This window comes from Gambusia affinis, linkage group LG03 (genome assembly GCF_019740435.1).
Source record: "Gambusia affinis linkage group LG03, SWU_Gaff_1.0, whole genome shotgun sequence".
NCBI classification, from domain to species: Eukaryota; Metazoa; Chordata; class Actinopteri; order Cyprinodontiformes; family Poeciliidae; genus Gambusia; species Gambusia affinis.
The window spans coordinates 9,712,506-9,732,787 of record NC_057870.1 but is presented as its reverse complement, the minus strand read 5'-3'; the positions used below and the strand labels follow the sequence as shown (position 1 = coordinate 9,732,787).

Below are 20,282 nucleotides of genomic sequence, written 5' to 3'. Positions count from 1 at the left end.
CCTTCCTGTTTGCCTGCTGTCGCAAAAAATCCGAGCCACTAGCGCTGCAAAAAGTCTTCGAAGAAAATAAAAGAAGTTCACATCTTATTGAGATCCACAAACACTGAGCTAAGAAAGACAGTTGAGAGTTAATTGGGTTGAGTGCTTTTGGACCGGGTGCAGGCCACTGGGACCAACTACAGCTCACTGAAGGGAATAAATCCTAATTCACACCTCACAGTCTGCTTGACTGTAAAACTTTTATACCATGCACTTTTTTATTTCTTTTTTCCACCTTTAGCTATAGCTAGAGGTGTTTGTATGCAGCCCTGATTTTTGGGACCACTACTGTACGTGTTAGAGATTACTATTATAACTTCAGCCACAGGTGGCGCCAAATACAGAGAACATAAAAAAATGAGGGGATGAGCAGAAGAAGTAAAATAAAAGGGGGGGGGGGGGGGAAGCATTTTTCCCCAAAAGAAAACGGCGAGGAAAGATTTGCTGTTTTCCTACGGTGAACAATTTATCTCTCAAGAACAACAACAATATTTTGGTGCTTGAGAGGACCAAAAAGGACTTCAAAATTCTTTGAAGTCATATCATGACTTCAAAGTAAACAGTTTACAACCATTATTGTCCTCTATAAGGACTGTGGTGAAAACTGTTAATGAAGCCGGGTTACTCAGGTGACCCAAACATAATACGGGTAGGAGAGCATGCTTCAACGAAAGCTCTTGTAGAGTAACAAGAAATATGTCAAGACTTTACCAACAATATGTGCCATAATATCACTTTTCAAAAGCCTCCTGTAGATTAATTGGAGTAGGCACTGATATTTTTGCTTGGCTAACCTGCTATAACATTTCTGATTTTCATGCTGCTTTGTTGTCATATCAGACAGTTCCATTTAGAAATATTCTACATGTTCTATTAGTACATCTTTCCCGCAGGAAGATTATTGATTGCGGTCAAGCTAGCAATATAAACAATCCAAATGAGAGCAGTGAATGAGAATCACACAAGTCTAAATATAGCATACAAGAGAAACAGCAGACAATTAAAAAGGGAGTTAAAGATGAATTGATATATGTTGGAACCATTGTTTAATTGTTTGCATTAACTGTTTATAATTTGATAGTAACCTCACTTCAATTTATTTTTTTTTTAACAGATTCTACACATTAACAAATTTGTAGTTTTAGTTCAGGGGAAATGCACTCTTAGGGGTAAATATGTTTTTCTGTAACATTTCCATTAAAGTTTTTTTCCTCTTCTTATATTTAAACCTTTGGAAATAATTGTAACTAACTACAGACCTGAATAGGTTTTCACCGTTTAGTTAGTGTAACAGTTGCACACTGACCACAAGGTGGTGCAGACCAACAGTCTGTCGCCTGCAGCCTCTGGCAGCACAGAACCACTTGTAACCCAGGTTAAAATACCCCTCACTATATGTAAGCCTTTTCATAAAAAAAATAGCTATAAAATGCATAAATAGGAAATAAATAAATAAATAGAGAATAAATAGGTTTTACGATAATTAATTAATTAATTAATTAATATAAAAAGTAAAAATTAAAAACATTAAGAATGCTTTATTTCATGTTATGATGTTTTATTTGGTTAAGAATCCGTAGAGTTTTATTTTGTCAGCAGCTAAAACGGTCAATGTGGAGTAAAATCTCTTATTCTGAAGGGTCACATTGATGTGTAGTCCATGTGACTTGCTCCAGCCAACCGGGTTGCTACATTCTCTGGCGCTCAAAGAAGAAGCAGAGAGAGCGAAGAAGAAGCAGAGAGAGCAAAGAAGAAGCAGAGAGAAGAAGAAGCTAAGAGAGAGAAATAAGAGAAAATAGACAGTTAAAAACTCTACCTGTTGACTGGAAACCTTTTCATTTTTCGTCGGAGGAGCTTTCCGCATTTTTTTTACCGACTGCGTTCGGAGTATTATATGTACAGAACTGGACTTGGTGAGTTAAAAAAAGTGTATTTTATTTTCTGTAATGGATGTTATTTGTAAGATAATTTTATTTCATTCTAACAGAAAGCTAAAGTAGCGCATTTATGTTGTTTTATGTTCAAAAACCGTGGAAGTAACGGATGAGCTGGTGTGGGTGAAGCATGTTCCCCACACACCCGATGTTCAGCCGCCAAATTGGCGAGTATGCTATTTTATTCAGTATGAAGCAAAGTTAAACGAACTTTTGTTATGCTTTGTTGGTTATTAAACCAGGCCTTTTTAAGGTTCTGCTGAAAATTGGACCGGGAAATTCGGAGTCGATTGATGAGTTGGATTCCGCTAGCGAGAAACAAGATGGCGAGCCGTAACCCAGGAGCCCTGTAACTATCGTCTAGCAGGAGCTACGCCCTCTGCTGGACATTGAAATTCATCCAAACTGGTATGATCTGCCCATGTTTTCCTGCTGAACTAGCATTGGATTCAGAGAACGGGATTAACCCTTCAAGAAAGACATCAGAAGAAAAGACATTGATTTGAACACAAGTTATTCAGTCTTTCCCTGGATTGTTTTGTGTGTTTTATTGTTTTCCTTTCTTGAACGAAATTATCTGTGGGGTTTTAATAGAAACAAATGGTTAAACAGGAAATTAAAACCTTAACTTCTTAAAAAGAATTCTAAATAATTAAAATAGATTCAAAAGATTTAGACAACCAAACTGTAAATTAAACAGATTAACAGTATCAATTTGAACTTAAATAGAACTATAACCTAGGTTTTAAAATAAAATAGTATCCTTTAATACCTAAAATTAGGTTTAAAGTTAAATCAGTAATAAATACAATATTCTGAAAGAAACAAGGAAACTATTTTGGATTGGATTCTGTGTCATTGTATGTCAACTGTTTGTAATATTGTTGTTTATTTTGTTTTTTCAACAAATAATAAGCCGGCAGTTTAAACTCATTCCCTGGTCTGTGGTCATTAATACATTGCACATTTCTTTACTCCCGTAGCCGAACCTAGCATTGGTCCATTGTCTGTTTTATTAACTGTTAACACATCGTAAGTGTTACACACTCACACATTACAATTGGTCAAAGTAGGTTGATTTTCTCATTCTCAGTTAAACAATTAACAATAGTGTCTTGTGCACTCTGGTCACATTTATGAACAGTTTATCAGTGTAAAACAAACAAACAAATTGTATATTTTATATATATATATCGACGTATGGAATAACATACAACAAACATACTAAATACTGTTCACCATCAAGTCATCTTTGGTAGGACCGTGGCCTGTTTCTTGCTTTATGATGTCATATGGTATATTTTAGTCTGACTTTCCTAAAGGCTTTAATTCTAAATACAGCAGCTGAGAAAGGCTAATACATTGTACTATGTGACCCACCATTTCAGACACACACTTATCTCTGGGGCCCTGTTCTGCATACATAGCTGACACCATCTACAGATGAACCAAGCGGAGTGTTTTACTTATTCTCATCAGCCACAAAAGGTGCAGTTTTAACCACTACATGGATCAGCTTCTACATCTACTGCAAGCTTCCATTGCAGACAAAAAGAAATGTGTAAAGTACAGTTTGCAGACAGAATAATATATATGCTCTCTCATGAAAGGTCAGGGCTTTCTTTTTTGGTGTTCCATCTTGCTGCCTTGCATTTTCCACCAGGAGAGACGGCTCTATTCCCTCCTGGAAAATCCAGGTTCAGGAAGTGGGAAGGAAGCTAATCCGATCGGGGGAGGTGAGAGGGTGATTTTTCTCTGCTGCTGTCTAATGACGGCACCAAAATAATGACTTTAATATCTTGTCACAACACCAAAGCCTGCTTTCATAGCTTAGAAAAAATTCATTCATGAGAAAAATAACAACAGGCGGCATTTTGTGTGTAATCCTGCTGATACAGATTTCATGACTTTGCTGGTAACAAACAAAGGATTCATAGATATTGCCAGGCAGTAGTTTTGCTCTGTTACCGCCAAGAGAGTAGAAAGCAGAGGAGGGGTTGGGGTGCGTGCGTGCGTGTGTGTGTGTGTGCGTGTGTGTGTGTGCCTGTGTGTGCGTGCTGGAGGGGAGGTGGTGGGGGGCGTGTCACGACTTCTTCTCAGATCCAGGATATTTGTAGAGCTGACCCATTTAAACAGGCTAGGGAAGCTGCGAGTGCAGGTGCATCGTGCATCTGCAAGGCTGCAACCAGGTTGCTCAGCTACATAGTATTAAGATTGCATTAATTCAAAAATAGAAGCGGGTGTCCAAACCGATATGCACACGGAATTTTGACGGGCGACTGGTGCAAACTGCACAGACCTCCTAGCTGTCCAGGCAGAGAGAAGTGTTTCCAGCTCCTCGTCACGTGTCTTCATTCAAGCACAGAAGATAACAAACAGTCTCAGCTGTTCTTTTTTGGACGGGATAAAGAGGCAGACGCACACGATTCAACTCTTAAAACTGCAGCCCGAAGAGGCTGTTACAGCTTTTATAGGAGGCTTACAGTTCTGCACAATTAGTGCAACCCAGTACCGCTTTTGCATTGTGCTGCTGCTGCGGGGTGGTCGGTGAATGATATCCATATTTAGAAGGCGCTCATTGATTCTCTCTCGACGACGCACAAAAGATTTGTTGTCTGTCCGGTCTTGAATAGTGGGGATCTTAATGACCGCCCTGCTTTACAAAACCCCTTCCCCGGACCTTTATCGGTGTTAGAAGAGCAGAAACAAAAACCATAAAACTGCACGCTGAGGCTGCTGGCCGCTCTAAACGGACCATTACCGCGTTCTATTTCTATTCTGTTACATAACAATATCACGGTGACAATGCACCAGCGCGAACAACTCACATCACCGGGAGCTCTCTCAGAAATTAGCGGGCGCCCGCTGAGAGGCCCCGTCTCCTCATTCCGAAGTTCTTCCTTTAATAAACCTGCACACACATGACTGAGTGATTCCTGGGCCAAAATGGCAGATGATGAAGGATGAGAGAGAGTGTGCAATGAAGATTTAATTAAATCTCACCATGGGATGTTTTTGCTGGGACTCCAGAGACCCGGACAGAGGAGTTTGTGTTTTGCTCAGGCAAGCTATGAATAATATCTGCACTATTCCCCACTTTGACCCAAATGCACAGAGAGTAGGAGGATCCGAGAGTAAGGCCGCATCGCTGCAGGTTTTTTTCATCTTATTTGCCATGCACTTCAAGCTGTCAATCTCAGCTGGAGATGAGAGCACATGCTCGCTTCAGTGTTTCCTCTCTGCGTACTTTCCACACGACGCCGAACTTTCTTTGCGTCTGCCGAGCAATTTCGCCTGGGTGCCTCTCACTCACGATGTGACGTAGATTTAAGGTCTCTACGGATAACTCTCGTCAGTCCTTTACTTTATTCCCTTTCAAATCAACCCTGCATCCTTTGCTCCTACTCATTGTGGGTTACCATGGATACCGCTCCCAACTGGTTTGGCTGGCACATGAATTTGTTTAGAAATGTTTCTCTGAGTGGACTGAAATGTTCTCTCTCTCTCTTTCTCTGTGCAGTCACAATGTTCTAATTAAGCACAAGCAAATTAAGTCTGATACTTTTCTCGTTTCTGTCCAAAAATATTGTCATAAAATATCTTCATGTGCGAATTTTTAGACCATGAAGTTTCAGATAGGCCTACATAAGGGAAATCTGCTCCTCCTCTGGTTATTCTAATTATGACTTGCTGAAGTACTCACATCCTCTGAACCTTGCATAATTTATAACATTGCAACATTTTTTTGAGAGTTTATTTGAGAGATCAATACAAGGTAGCACATGATAGTGAAGACGAAGGAAATGGGTGTGTAAAAATCTTTAAAAAAAAATGTGGCACTCGTATATGTTCAGCGTCCTTTATCCTAAAACCACTAAATAATATCCATTGCAACAACGTTGTCTTCAGAGGCCACCAAATTCGTATTGTGGGAATTGTGTGTGTAGTTTGATATATTAATCCAGCTGTTCTGTGAAGCTAACACATAAACAAACAGCACCGCAAAGACCAAAAAACACACCAGATGGAGTAAGGGTTTGGTGACGTTTGACCGTTCAAAGACTTAAATTTACAAGGTATTGTTTTTCTTGTTATGTAAATTACCTTGAACCGCTTTGCTGCTGAAATGTGTTATAGGCTACATATAAACTTGACTTAAATCAAATGGACAATTACAGCTTCAGCTGTTTTGATTGGGGAGGAATTTTTGTCTCCACGTGTGACAAACACTCACACATGGAGTCTAAAAGACGTGTGGCTTCGGCTAAGGTACTTCTATAAACTATTGATACCCATGCGTTTGTTCCTTCCTCTTCACAAATATTCACTACCTTGTGTTAGTCTGGCTAATAAAATACTTTGTAGCTCCAATGTGAGAAAACGTGGGAAGGTTCGAGGGAGATAAATACTGCTGCACTGGACTAAAGCACAGTGAAAAAAGTCATTTGCGCTTAATCTGGTCTGATCCAGTGGGACTGAAAATTATGGCAATGTGGGATCTGAAGAGCCCTTCCTGAGCTGTAAAGCATCTAAATACTTGACATGGCAGCCTCTAAATCCTCATCAGAGTTCTGAGTGGTGTGCATCCTGGATGGACAGCCGCGACAATCTGGGCACAGGAACGTGGACAGAGAGGATTCACTGGTTTAATTTGTCAAAGACTTAATCAGGGTTTGACTGGATTTATGTGGAAGTCTGGGTGCGTCTCCCACTGAATCTTCAGATTCTCCTCAGCTGGACGTCTGTTCCTTCTCAGTGTGAGCTCACTGACTCTAGATGTCTTGCTGGTGTATCCCAGAAAACCAACAATATTCGTTCACGTGGCTCTCCAAAGGGGTCTAATTCTGGCCGTTTGAAATATTCAGCAAAGCAGGGGCCATACATCTCTGGCTCCCCTTAGAGCAAAGTGAAGCGTAATTTTTTTTGTTGCCTTTTTTATCCCTACACAGGAAAAATAGTAGTAATTTTTTCGGGGTTAACATTATTTTCATCAAAAAGAGTCATGTTTATACATTAGAGAGTGAAATTATTTCAATTGGTCAATAGGATCGGAGTAAAAAAATAGAGGAAATCATATCGGAGTAAAACAAGAACACGCCCACCGAAGTTCCTTAAGTTTCGTTTCTTCCACCATCTTAATATCCCACAGTGGAAACGGAGGCGACGATTAGCTGTGTGCCAGGTAAGTCCCCAAATGGGTTGTAGACATATTTTACGTGGGGTTATTATTAAGACTAATTATGATGACGTGCTGTTGTATGCTCGTGGGGGACAGAGGGCTGCAGCGAGGAATTAACATGGTTGGCTAACTAGCTAGCATGTGTGCTTCAGCTAACTTAATTTAGCCGTTTACAACAATGTAAGCAAAAAAAACCATTAGTGTTGTACAATGCTACGTCCATTATTTTATTTTCACAAGTTAAGGTTGTCGCTATTTTTAAGCTGAGAAACAGAGTTTAAAAGAGGAGCAGCTGTACTATGCTAGCATAGCATATGGAGTCAGTATTCCTCCCAGAAAATGGTGCAGGAGGACTATGCTAGTAACTTTTCTTGAACTTAGACCAACGATAAAAAAAGAATTAAAGTTGTGCTTTGTATGCAAACTGTGTAAGTTGTCAGTAAAACATTTTTAATTTACTATTTTGTCTATAAACCCCGTTTACATCTAGTTGTATGAAGCTGCTATGTTTTTTTTCCGGTTTAGTTGTGGTAATTGGCTAAATTCAAGTAGAAAGCCTAGCCCATTAAGGATAGTTGTTAGCCACCCAGTGCTTCTTCCTCATGGTGGTTTCAACCTTTTATCTTATTTTTTTATTCACCTTGATAAATATGATTATTGAAAAAAATATTATTTTCGTATCATGAATGATGCAAGCTATGCGTGTAAAATACAGAGATCGACAGAATTACATCGGTTTTGAAGGGCAACTGACTTACAGTTCGTTTTTAATAATAATAATAATGCATTTTATTTGTAACGAACCTTGCATTTCAAAGAAATCTCAAAGTGCTACAGAGACGAAAATAGATTATAAAACTTACAACAAAACATACAATAATACATCTCACACCAAATGGTAACAAGTAATAACAAATTATTATAACTTACAATTTAAAATAAAAAAGCTAACAGATCTAAAAAGCCTGTTTAAAAAGGTGTGTCTTAAGACCTTCTTTGAAGGCCTCCAGCCCTTGTGGGGCTCTCAGGGACTCTGGGAGGACATTCTAAAGCCGCGGAGCTACTGCCTGAAAGGCCCTGTCTCCCATGGTGGCAAGCTTGGTCTTTGGTTGATGCAGGCGGTGAGAGGAGGTGGAACGAAGGCTTCGAGAGGTGGCGTGTGGTATGAGGAGTTCATTGAGGTAGGCAGGGGCAGTGCCGTGGATGCATTGATAGGTGAGCAAACAGAGTTTGTAATGAATTCTTTGTTTGATCGGTAGCCAGTGGAGTGATTTGAAGACAGGAGTGATATATGGTCATATTTATGCCTCCTCATCAGTACCCGGGCAGCACAGTTCTGGATGTGCTGTAGCTTTTTTAGTTTTTTTTCCAGGGATCCCAATGATTACAATAATCCAACCTGGAGGAGATAAAGGCATGGATCAACCTCTCAGCATCCGGTTGGGAGAGGGAGGAGCGGAGTCTGGCGATGTTTTTAAGATGAAGAAAGGAAACTTTACAAAGGTGACGGATGTGGGTATTAAAGGTGAAGTTAGAATCAAGCCTAACTCCAAGGTTTGTAACGGAGGTGGAAAGGGGGATGTTGTGGCCAAATATTGAGATACTGCTGAGAGGTGAAGACTGGATTTGATGAGGGGTGCCAAAAAGGATTGCATCTGTTTTATTGCTGTTAAATTGAAGAGAGTTGTCAGTCATCCAAGCCTTTATCTCCTCCAGACAAAGCTGAAGTGAGGACGGGAGAACTGTGGGAGAAGTGGAGTCCATTTTCATCTACAGTTGTGTGTCATCGGCGTAACAGTGGAAGGAAACCTTGTGTTTATTGATTATTTGACCAAGGGGGAGCATGTAGATCAGGGGTCTCAAACTCCAGTCCTCGAGGGCCGCAGTCCTGCAACTTTTAGATGTGCCTCTGCTGCAGCACACCTGAATAGAATAATTAAGGCTCTGGAGAACTGATCTACACAAGGTAGAGGTAATTAAGCCATTTCATTCCAGTGTTTTGTACCCGTGGCAAATCTAAAAACTGCAGGACTGCGGTCCTCGAGGACTGGAGTTTGAGACCCCTGATGTAGATGGTAAAAAGGGTAGGACTGACCCTTGCGGAACTCCACAAGTCACAGTATGAATTGAAGATTTACAGTGATCTAGGGAAACATATTCAGTTCTATTGGTGAGATATGATTGAAACCATTTGAGCGTTGTGCCCGAAAGACTGAAAATGTGCTGGGTGGTATGGGGAGAGTGATGTCAGCTTGAGATGAGGCTATTGCAGGGAAAGCAGACTGGATTGATGTGACCTTATTAATGAAAAAGTCCATGAATCTGTTACAGTGATCTATACTGGTGTCAGCCTGTGTGTGTGTTGAAGGTTTGACCAGAGAGTTTATTTCAGAGAGTAACTGTTTGGAATTCCCACTACTGTTCGAAATTATTAGGGAGAAGTAACGGGATCTTGCTGTGGTGAGTGCTCTGGAATATGTCTTTTGGTGTTCACGGTAAGCTTGTTTGGGAACCATCAAGCCACTGGCAGTATACTGCCGTTCCAGGGCACGGCCTGCAGTTTTCATTTTATGGAGTTCGGGTGTATACCATGGGGCTGATCTGGAGAAAGTGACTGACCTAGTTTTAACCGGTGCATGGATATCAAGAATAATGCGAAGACTGGAATTGTAGTGGTTGACAGATTCATTGATAGAAGTGAATTTTGTGCTTAGTGAGATATCCTGGTTGAAGAGGGTAGAATCTATTGCCTTTAAATTTCTGAACTGAATTTGGCGTTCTGTTTTCATGTATGTCTTTGTTAATGGCAGAGTCATGGAGATTAATTTATGATCAGACACCCCCAAGTCTTCAACTTGCAGGTTGGAGATGGGGGCATTGTCCGTGATTACTAAATCCAGAGTGTGACCTTTTGTGTGTGTAGGTACTGAAACATATTGTGAGATGTAAACAGTCCAGAAGTTCAAGAAATTCTGCGGCAGAACAGTTATTAGATGAATGAATATGAATGTTGAAGTCCCCCAGGATAAGCGTATTTTGGGATGTAGCACAAAGTGAAGTCAGAAGATCTTGCAGTTCCATAATAAATCCAGTGTTGAGTTTTGGAGGGCAGTAAATGAGGAGCATCAAAATTGTTTCTTTTTGGAGTTTGCAATTGAAAAGGAGGCTCTCGAATGTTATCAGCTCTGGCAGTGGAAGTGGGGTTACAGGTAGATCCTTGCGATGGAAGACAGCCAGCCCTCCACCACGTCCAGCTGAATGAAAATAATGGTTCATTAGTGGGCCTCTAGATGTAATTCAACTATTTGAATCAGTTGAGTTCAAGAGTATTAAAACACCAATAGGACACTGTTGGACGTGTCTTGTTTAGATAAAAATGTGTTGGAACATCCTCGTCAGAGTCTAAAGACTAGACCAGTGGTCTCCAACCTTTTTATTTCCGACCGGTCAAGAGTTGGAAATTTTGCTGCGGCCCGGGGACACGGAGGGGACCGTCAGATAATGCTTATGCATAATGGTGTTTCCGCTAAGGATTTTTGTTTTTTGTCTACAAATAAATTATAAATTAAATTTATTTGTATATTTATTTATTTATGGTCACCAAAAAAGTTATTTATTTAAATAAATAAATTTATTATTTATTTATAGACAAAAAAACAAAAGTCTTTAGCGGAAACACCAGCATGCATAAGCATTATCTGACAGTCCCCTCCGTGTCCCCGTGTCAGGATTGCGAAGCGTTCACAAGCAGCACTGGTGGTTTCGAAACAGCTTCATTGAATTATGGTGGGAGATATGAGAGCATCTATTTGCAGGGATACAATGGTAATTTGTGTGGTTAAATTGTCTCCATGCACATCTTTCACAAAAATACCGAATAAATTGAGCAAAATAAAAGACTTACAGTGATGTAATTGCTTTGATTGGCTGTCAGGTGACGGATAAGTCTTTTGGATCCTCACAATGTCTCTTGGCAAATGAAGGACGAATCCTCGTGGTTTCCTGTTTTAGTCAGTAGTTTTCTGGCCCTACAAGTTTTTATCTAGTCTCTACCTAATGTGAGACTTGCAAAGATATTGTTTAGATGTTGTTCTTGGTTCTATTTTGACCTCCAAGTTGATTTGTATATAGCACTTTTTAGCAACAAGGCAGTTCAAAGTGCTTTACATCAGTGATTTATTACCATCAGGGACTGGTCAATGCTTTTTTTACTGCACCCCACCCACCCGCAGTAAAATTGCATGTCTTTACAATTACAATATATAATCAATCATTTTAGATTCCCTTATTTTCTAACTGCTGGAGGATCACAAAGGGAAAAAACCAAAATACAAACACAAAGGAGTAAGTAAAATAACTAGAAACAAGAAATAAACATAATTAAAATCAAAAGAATCTGAGGAGGACGCCAGCGGAAGAGCAACCTTGGAGGACGGTGGCGGCAGAGCAGAAACCTAGGAGGACGTTGGCAGTGGAGCAAGTTCCTGCCAGCAGCAGAGCGGGAACCAGGAGGCCCATGGGACCCTCAATGAAGACTGGAGGTCGGTCGAGACACCAACAGGACTCGCTACGAAGCCCTGGAGGTCAGCCTGGAGACCAACAGGACTCGCTACGAAGCTCTGGAGGTCAGCCTGGAGACCGACAGGACTCGTTGCGAAGCCTGTGGGTCAGCCTGGAGACCAACAGGACTCGCTACGAAGCCCTGGAGGTCAGCCTGGAGACTGACAGGACTCGGTACGAAGCCCTGGAGGTCAGCCTGGAGACCAACGGGACTCGGTACGAAGCCCTGGAGGTCAGCCTGGAGTCCGACAGGACTCGCTACGAATCTCTGGAGGTCAGCCAGGAGTCCGACAGGACTCGTTGCAAAGCCTGTGGGTCAGCCTGGAGACCAACAGGACTCGCTACGAAGCCCTTGAGGTCAGCCTGGAGACCAACGGGACTCGGTACGAAGCCCTGGAGGTCAGCCTGGAGACCAACGGGACTCGGTACGAAGCTCTGGAGGTCAGCCTGGACAGGACTCGTTGCGAAGCTCTGGAGGTCAGCCTGGAGACCGACAGGACTCGTTGCGAAGCCTGTGGGTCAGCCTGGAGACCAACAGGACTCGCTACGAAGCCCTGGATGTCAGCCTGGAGACCGACAGGACTCGGTACGAAGCCCTGGAGGTCAGCCTGGAGACCAACGGGACTCGGTACGAAGCCCTGGAGGTCAGCCAGGAGTCCGACAGGACTCGCTACGAATCTCTGGAGGTCAGCCTGGAGACCAACAGGACTCGCTACGAAGCCCTGGAGGTCAGCCTGGAGACCGACAGGACTCGGTACGAAGCCCTGGAGGTCAGCCTGGAGACCAACGGGACTCGGTACGAAGCCCTGGAGGTCAGCCAGGAGTCCGACAGGACTCGCTACGAATCTCTGGAGGTCAGCCAGGAGACCAACAGGACTCGTTGCAAAGCCTGTGGGTCAGCCTGGAGACCAACAGGACTCGGTACGAAGCCCTGGAGGTCAGCCTGGAGACCAACGGGACTCGGTACGATGCCCTGGAGGTCAGCCTGGAGACCAACGGGACTCGCTACTAAGCCCTGAAGGTCAGCCTGGAGACCGACAGGACTCGCTACGAAGCCCTGGAGGTCAGCCTGGAGACCGACAGGACTCCCTCTGAAGCCCCGGAGCCAGGCAGGGAGACCAACAGGACTCACTACAAAGCCCTGGTGGCTGGCCGGGAGGCACTGCTGGCCCCAAGCTCGTCGTCCGACGCCTAACTAAAATAAAAACAAAACTAGAGTTCATAATAAAACTCTGACCTGGCAACAAAGGAATCATCTGGTGATGAAGGAGACCTGAGTTTGGTGGCCTCAAGTTCCAGTGGCACCGCAGTCCTGCCGGCCTCAAGCTCTCCTGCCAACATCTTTCAAGCATTAAGCTCTTCTGCCATCAGCCCCCTAGTGTCAAGCTTCCCCTGACACCGCGGTCCTGTTGTCCTCAAGCTTTTCTGCCACCGATAATCAAGCGTGAAGCTTGGATCCCTCATGACACTTCTTTATTTAGAAGCAGAGTATTTCAATCCAGTATCTGAGAGTGTCAATACATATTTCCAGAAGTGTTTTGGAGAAGCCTCCGATCCCACGTTTCAATACAGGCGCCTGCTCTTGTGGCTGTTCTGAAACTGGCTGGATTTCTTCCTGGGTTTCCTCTCCTGATGTTTCCTGGTTCAGCTGTTCCATTCTTTTTCCCAGGCAATAGTTCAGATGTTCTAATTCAAGCTGCATGTCACTGCGCATATGCTCCAAGCCAGAGCATTTCTCCTCCAGGGCAGCCTTTTCCTGGTCTAAGGCGTTGATTATAGTCTCCATTGCTGAGCTTTTTTGCTCCAGAGCAGCGCATTTCTGCTTCAGGGCCGTGTTTATTTGGTCCATAAAGAGGTATTTCTCCTCAAAAAAGGTTTTTTCTCGCTCAAAAAAGTTGCCTTCCTCTTCCAAGATGTCGTTTACCTGTTTTAAAGTGAATATTTCCTGTTTGAGGGTAATGCTTTCCTTTTCCAAGACGGTGATTTTCTGCTCTATGTCGGTGTTTCTCTGCTCCAGGGTGGTGTTTCTCTGCCCTGTAGCAGTTTTTTCCTGCTCCAAGGAGGTGGTTTTCTGATTGTGGGCGCTGTTTTCCTGCTTCAGGGCAGTGTTTTCCTGCTTCAGGGCGGTGTTTTCCTTCTCCAGGGCGGTGTTTATTTGCTCAAGGGTGGCACTTTTCTGCCCTAGAGAAGTTTTTTCCTGCTCCAGTGTATTTCTCTCCTTTTCTAAGGCAGCGATTTTCTGCTCCAGGGTCATCTTTTCCTTCTCCAGGCCAGTGTTTTCCTGCTCCAGTTCAGTGTTTTTCTGACCCAGGGCGGCGATTTTCTGCTCCAAAGTGGTGGTAATCTGCTCCATTGTGGTGGTTTTCCTTTCCAGAGCAGTTTTTTCCTGCTCCAGGGAGGTAATTTTCTGCCACAGTCTGGTATTTTCCTCCTTCAGGGTGGTGTTTATTTGCTCCTGGGTGGTGCTTTTCTGACCCAGGGCAGTGTTTTCCTGCTCCAGGGCAGTATTTTTTTGCTCTAAGTCACATTTTTCCTGCTCCAAGGTGGTATTTTTCTGCCACAGTGCGGTAATTTCCTCCTTCCGGGTGGTGTTTTCCTCTTTCAGGGTGGTGTTTTCCTCCTTCAGGGTGGTGTTTTCCTCCTTCAGGGTGGTGTTTTCCTCCTTCAGGGTGGTGTTTTCCTCCTTCAGGGCGGTGTTTTCCTTCTCCAGGGCGGTGTTTACTTGCTCAAGTCTGGCATTTTTCTGCCCTAGAGCAGTTTTTTCCTGCTCCAGGGTATTTTTTTCCATTTCCAAGGTAGTGTTTTTCTGCTTCAGAGCAGTCTTTTCTGTCTCCAGGGTGCTGTTTTTCTGCGTCAGGGTATGATTTTCCTTTTTTAAGGCGATGTTTGTCTGCTCCAGGGTGGTCTTGTCCTTCTCCGGGGCAGTGTTTTCCAGACCCTGAAGGGCGGTGTTTTCCTCCTTCAGGGTGGTGATTATTTGCTCCAGGCTGGTGCTTTTCTGACCCAGAGCAGTGTTTTCCTGCTCCAGGGCGGTGTTTTTTTTCTCCAAGGCACTTTTCTCCTGCTCCAGGGTGGCAATTTTCTGTTCCATACTGGTCTTTTCCTTTTCCAGAGCGGCGTTTACTTGCTCAAGGGTCGTGCTTTTCTGACCCAAGTTGGTAGTTTTCTGCTCCAGTGTGTTGATTTCCTCTTTTAAAATTTTGTTGAGGTCGAACACCTTTTTAAAGTCTTCCTCTTTCTCGCTAAGCAGCATGTCTTTCTCAACGGTGGCTTTTTGTATGTTCATAAGTTGGATCCTCAACTCATCATTTGATTTTTTTAGAGTCTGTCTCTCTACTGACATCATGTTGACTTCTTTCAAGATCCGCTGGAGCTTTAGGGTCTCTCTTTCTACGGTTTGTTGTTCACAAGTAGAGGTCGATGGCATACTCATTGTTGTTTTTTTTCTGGACAGTTCCAAAAACGTTTAAATGTTTTTCTTTATTGGTTTGTTAAGAGTTGACTTTTTGTCTTGAAAAGCTTACTGTTTCAATCTTCAGTTAGGAGACAATCCTTCTATTTCCTCTCGCTCTCTCGTCTGAAATGGTTATGACGGTAGATTTCAAGAGTGCAGCTTTTTGATGCACTCTAGTGCATCACTCTTTGTGACATCATTTCGTGTGATGTCACAAATTGATGTCACCACCTCAGCAGAACAACTAGAAAACTGCTGAAGTTTGAATCAAAACAAACTTTATGGCTGAATGCAGCTCGGCTTACCCTATTGGAGACAGTTGAGCTGGTAACGGTGAAAAGGAAACATTGCGCCCGAAAACAGAAAAAGGGGAAACGGGCGGGCCTGTTGACCCAGATGACGCCAAGGAAGCCACCAATTCCGACTCTCTTTCTGGCCAATGGTAATTGCTGAAATTCGTGGTTTGGGTAATGTTATCATTTACCAAAACTATATGAGTTACAACAACATTTAATTTCCCTTTGTGATCAGTAAAGTTGAATTTTTAAGGCAAAAATTTTAGCAATTTGTTTTTTCTCTTTTTGTACAGTTTCTAGTGAAAATAACTTAATAATAAGACAAAAACTGACCAATAAGCAACTTTTAAGCAAGATATAGAAGCTTGTTTGAGTAAATAATTCCTTAAAATTGCTGAAGAATTATTAGTTTGATTGACAGAATATGATGCTTAAAACAAAACATTTTTTCCCCAGTTATAAGTGAAATTATCTGCCAATGGAACTAGTATTTTTTCATCAATATTAAGGAATCACTTACTTAAAACAAGCACCTATATCCTCCTGAAAAGTTACTCATAAGTTAGTTGTGTCTTATCTTAAGTGTACTAAGATGTTTGCACAATAAACTAGACCAAAACTACTTGGTGAGGTTTAGTGTTTTTGCAGCGAGGGAGCTGGAAATAATCAGAAATCATTTTTATTTCCAAAAGATGTGAAAAATTATGCTAAGTTATCCACTAAAATAGGGCATACTAAAGTTCATAGTTATAATGTGGCAGGGTGCTCCGTTGTGGTGCTCTTCTCTGGGCCTTTTCCCTTCATAAAGAAACTTTCCAAAGACACCTGATCTGTTTCTTACTCATTTTGCTGCTTATGGCTCCATGTTTGTGCGCAAGACGTAACCGAGAGAATCCAGTTAAAGGATTTTCAAAATAAAAGATCCTCCAGACTCGGATAATACATTAAACGGAAATATTTCATTATTTCTTGTGCGGGCCGGTACCAACTGGTCCATGGCCCTGGGGTTGGGGACAGGTGGACTTTTAGCCTGATTTAAAGGAAGTCAGTGTTTCGGCTATTTGGCAGTTTTCTGGACGATTTGTCTGGATCTTGGAGTAATTTCAGTTGGCCGGAGCCTCTTGGGGAAGATTCACCACGGTATCACGTGCTCGACTTGACCCAAGAAGACGCACTGCTCTCGGACTCCTGAGGCCCCGTCCCGTTGATGTCCTCGTTCATTCCAGACACGGCCGAGCTCAGAGGCTAGCTGCAGCACGTGGCGGGAGTCCTAGATCCACACTAGCGAGAAACCGTGTGGATTTGTATTTCTCTTTCTCCGACTGCTGATGCTGATTTTTGCTTGATTTTGTAAAAATGCTTGTAGACTCAACCGATAGTCCAGGTCTTGTGTTAATGTGGCTTTTAGCAGAAAATTGTCCAAAGTGTAAAAAGCTCAGTTTACGACCGATATATTTATTTATTGATTTGTATTTCTTGTGAAGTTGGTCTTAAATTGCATTTCAAGTGACATTTAAGAGGTCCTGAAAAGTAATTTGCCTGATTTATTAGAACCTTGTTTTCTTTGAAACCCAAGACTAATCATGTTTTATTCTGTTTTTGCCACAGACAGGAACCAGCATCCAGGAGCACCTTGATGGCATCGCAGAAAGCCGTCAACCATACCTGCTTGCAGTAGGGACTCAGAGGAGCGTGATTCACAAGTACTTCATTGTGACTGACAAACATGCCATACCTTGTAAATCACAAGGTTCTCTTGCCTGTTTTGATGAGCTTTTTAAAGCTCATTTTGTGTTCGGCACTTCATATGATCATGATCTGGTCAATGTGTACAACTTTGTGCAGACTGCCATTTATGAGATAGATGTTGAGACAACCAAAGTGAGCAGAGTTGAGGGCTCGGATGCTGCGTTAAATAGTTGTTTTGCTATGATTGTTTCAGTATTGAGTTGCAATGTTTTGTTTCATTTGTAAGAAGTACCAGACAAATGCTAATTCTCTAACCAAGCACTTAAAAGTTATCCATGGACTTTGCTCTGGTAAGACACTTCGTCTTAAATGTGGTCAGGGAGCTTGTGCTCAAGTTTATGGCACATTTTCTGGGTTCAGAAAGCATCTCAATAAAGCACATGATGAACACACTTCTAATCCTGGTGAAGGCCCATCTACAACTGAAGAGACATTTGAAAGTCAAGATTTGCCCTCTATGAGTGCTGCTTCTGATATAGTCCTGCTTCAGAAATGGCTTGTGTATAGTTGCGCAACAACAGTTGCTGAACTTAAAGTAGCAGGTGTAAGTGAAAGAGCAATTAACTCTTTGGTCATTTCCCTGGAAGAAATAGTTAATGATATTCAAAATCAAGCAAAAGAATCTGTGAAAAACAGTCTTTCTTTACAAGAACCTGTCAAAAGTGACATTGAGTGCAAAATTGATCAATGTTTTGAGAAAATGGAAAATCCTTTCATGGCATTAAATTCTGAAAGTAAAAGAATTTGTTTTTGGCAGAGAATTGGGGACGTGTAGACCCAGTAGAATATGTCCTTGGTTCCAGATTTGATACACTGCGCAGTCGAACCACAGGGGGCTATGATCAGGTTGTTGTTACAGATAAATTTGTTTACATCCTAATTTTGGGAACATTAAAGTTTATTTTCAGGCACCCCAACATAGAGGAGACGATGGCCAAGTCAAATTCAAGTGAAACTCTTAAAGACTTGTCTGATGGAGAACTTTTTAAGAGCCATGCTCTGTTTTCAAAACAAAATCATGCCCTTCAAATTCAACTTTTCTATGATGATTTTGAAACAGCTAATCCTTTGAGATCCTAAAGGGGAATACATAAATTGGGAGCTATATATTTCACTCTGCAAATGTTTTTTCCTAAGTACAATTCTGCTCTACACAATATTCACTTAGTTTCTCTGTTTTATGCGCAGGACATTAAAACTTATGGCTTCTCTAAAATACTTGATTCAATTGTGGAGGATGTTAAAATCCTGGAGAGGGATAGAATTACTGTTCCCCTGTATGATGAGCCGGTACGTGGAACTATTGTCCAAGTTACTGGTGACAATCTTGGCCTTCACTGTCTGTTTGGTTTTGTAGAGTCATTTAGTGCCAGATACTGTTGCCGCTTTTGTCTCATTGAGAAAGAGGACTTTCAGACAGAGTTTACAGAGGACTCACCCAAGATTGTTATGCGAACTCAGGCACTTCATGCTGAACATTGTCAGAAAATGGAGGCAAATCCCAGACTTCCATATGTTATGGGTGTTAAAAAGTCATGCATTCTAAATTCATTGCAGTACTTCAGTACATGCGAAAACTTCTCAGTTGATATTATGCATGATATCTTGGAAGGAGTGACACAATATGAAATAAAGCTGATTTTATTGCATGTAATTGACCAGTACACAATATTGAAGGATGTAGACAGGAGAATAAGGAGCTTTAACTATGGGTACATGGAACAAACCAACAAACCACCTACAGTGACGTTGTTAGAGGACTCAAATGACTTGGGGTTAAATGCCATCCACTCCTGGTGTCTACTACGCAACCTACCACTCATCTTTGGAGACTTAGTTTGTCCACATGATCAGCACTGGTATTTGCTGCGGCTGTTGCTTCAAATAGTGAGTATTGTTTTTTTCACCAGTATTATCAAAATTTTCTTGCAACACCTGATTGCTCAACATCACAGGTTATTCAAACATTTGTTTCCACAAAAGAAGCTGCTATCGAAGCATCATTTCATGGTGCGTTATCCTACATGTATTCTCAAAACAGGCCCAATTCTACATATCTGGTGCATGCGGTACAAAGCTGAACACAATTTCTTTAAAAAAAAAAAAGTTTCAAAAATGTGACAAAAGCCCTGGTATTAAAGCATCAAAGTCACATTGCTTTCAGTTGGCATAGATTTGACCCCAAGAGACTGACCATTGGAGCAGGTAAAATGGTGCCTTTAAATGCACTGGACTGGGGCTGTGAGATAGCAGAGACTCTTCAGTTACCAATCAACACCAAGGTATTAAATGTTAAATGGGCCAAACATCACGGAAATATGTATCGTGCAGATTTAGTTGTTTGTAAAGAAGTTTTTTGTGAAATGCCAGTTTTCCATAAGATCCACAATGTTGTTGTGAAAGATGAGAGGTTACTGTTTGTTACATTTGCTCTGCAAACAGTGTGTCTGAATGAGCATTTCAGTGCTTTTCAAGTTTAGTGTACAAGAGACGGACCTCATGTTATTTATGTAGAAGAGCTTTACTGTTACAGAGCTTTCGATTTACAAGTGTCATACAGTCATGAAGATGCAAATGTTTATATTGTTCCAAACTGTTTCCTGTGAACAATAAAAATGGCTGTTCAAATACTGATTTCTGGTCTACGCATTGTGTATTATAGCTGTAAAACAATTGCTTAGTGAGTGAAATAACGGTAAATTTGGCACCATTTTAGAATTTAATTAAATATTTAACTGCACAATATGGAATTAAATTAAATTAGGAGTAAAATTTTATACTATTAAGAGCACAATTTTACACTATATGGAATAAAATGTTATTCTGTTTTGTATAAAATTCCTTTTTAGTTGGACTAAAATTTATCTCTATTTAGACTGGGACCAAATACTATCTTTTTTTTTAAGAGTAAAATTTTTTTCAAACTAAGTAAATTTTAATCTGGAAATTTTACTGTGTATGTAATGCCTTTTCCTTGTTTGCTGTGACACATTGTTGAAGTCTAAATTAAAAGTACAAACTTCACATACCACACCCCTTGAACTGACATACCTTTTACCATTTTACAGCCA

At 41.6% G+C, this 20,282-nt stretch overlaps 2 protein-coding genes across 3 annotated transcripts; one reads left to right on the top strand and one right to left on the bottom strand.

The window, feature by feature from the left end:
• The first annotated feature begins 7,090 nt into the window (after positions 1-7,090).
• LOC122827802 lies at positions 7,091-19,796 on the top strand. Of its 2 annotated transcripts, none has more exons than XM_044110817.1 (2): positions 7,091-7,155; positions 17,071-19,796. In XM_044110817.1, the coding sequence occupies exon 2, from the start codon at positions 18,334-18,336 to the stop codon at positions 19,330-19,332; it is 999 nt and encodes a 332-aa protein (XP_043966752.1). In that variant the 5' UTR covers positions 7,091-7,155; positions 17,071-18,333; the 3' UTR covers positions 19,333-19,796. The 2 variants fall into 2 exon arrangements, with proteins under 2 accessions (XP_043966752.1, XP_043966751.1); XM_044110816.1 differs by lacking the exon at positions 7,091-7,155 and adding an exon at positions 15,441-15,608.
• On the bottom strand, positions 12,729-15,315 carry LOC122827800 (protein Daple-like). Its single transcript, XM_044110815.1, has one exon. The coding sequence runs from the start codon at positions 15,143-15,145 to the stop codon at positions 13,190-13,192; it is 1,956 nt and encodes a 651-aa protein (XP_043966750.1). The 5' UTR covers positions 15,146-15,315; the 3' UTR covers positions 12,729-13,189.
• Positions 19,797-20,282: the final 486 nt, after the last annotated feature.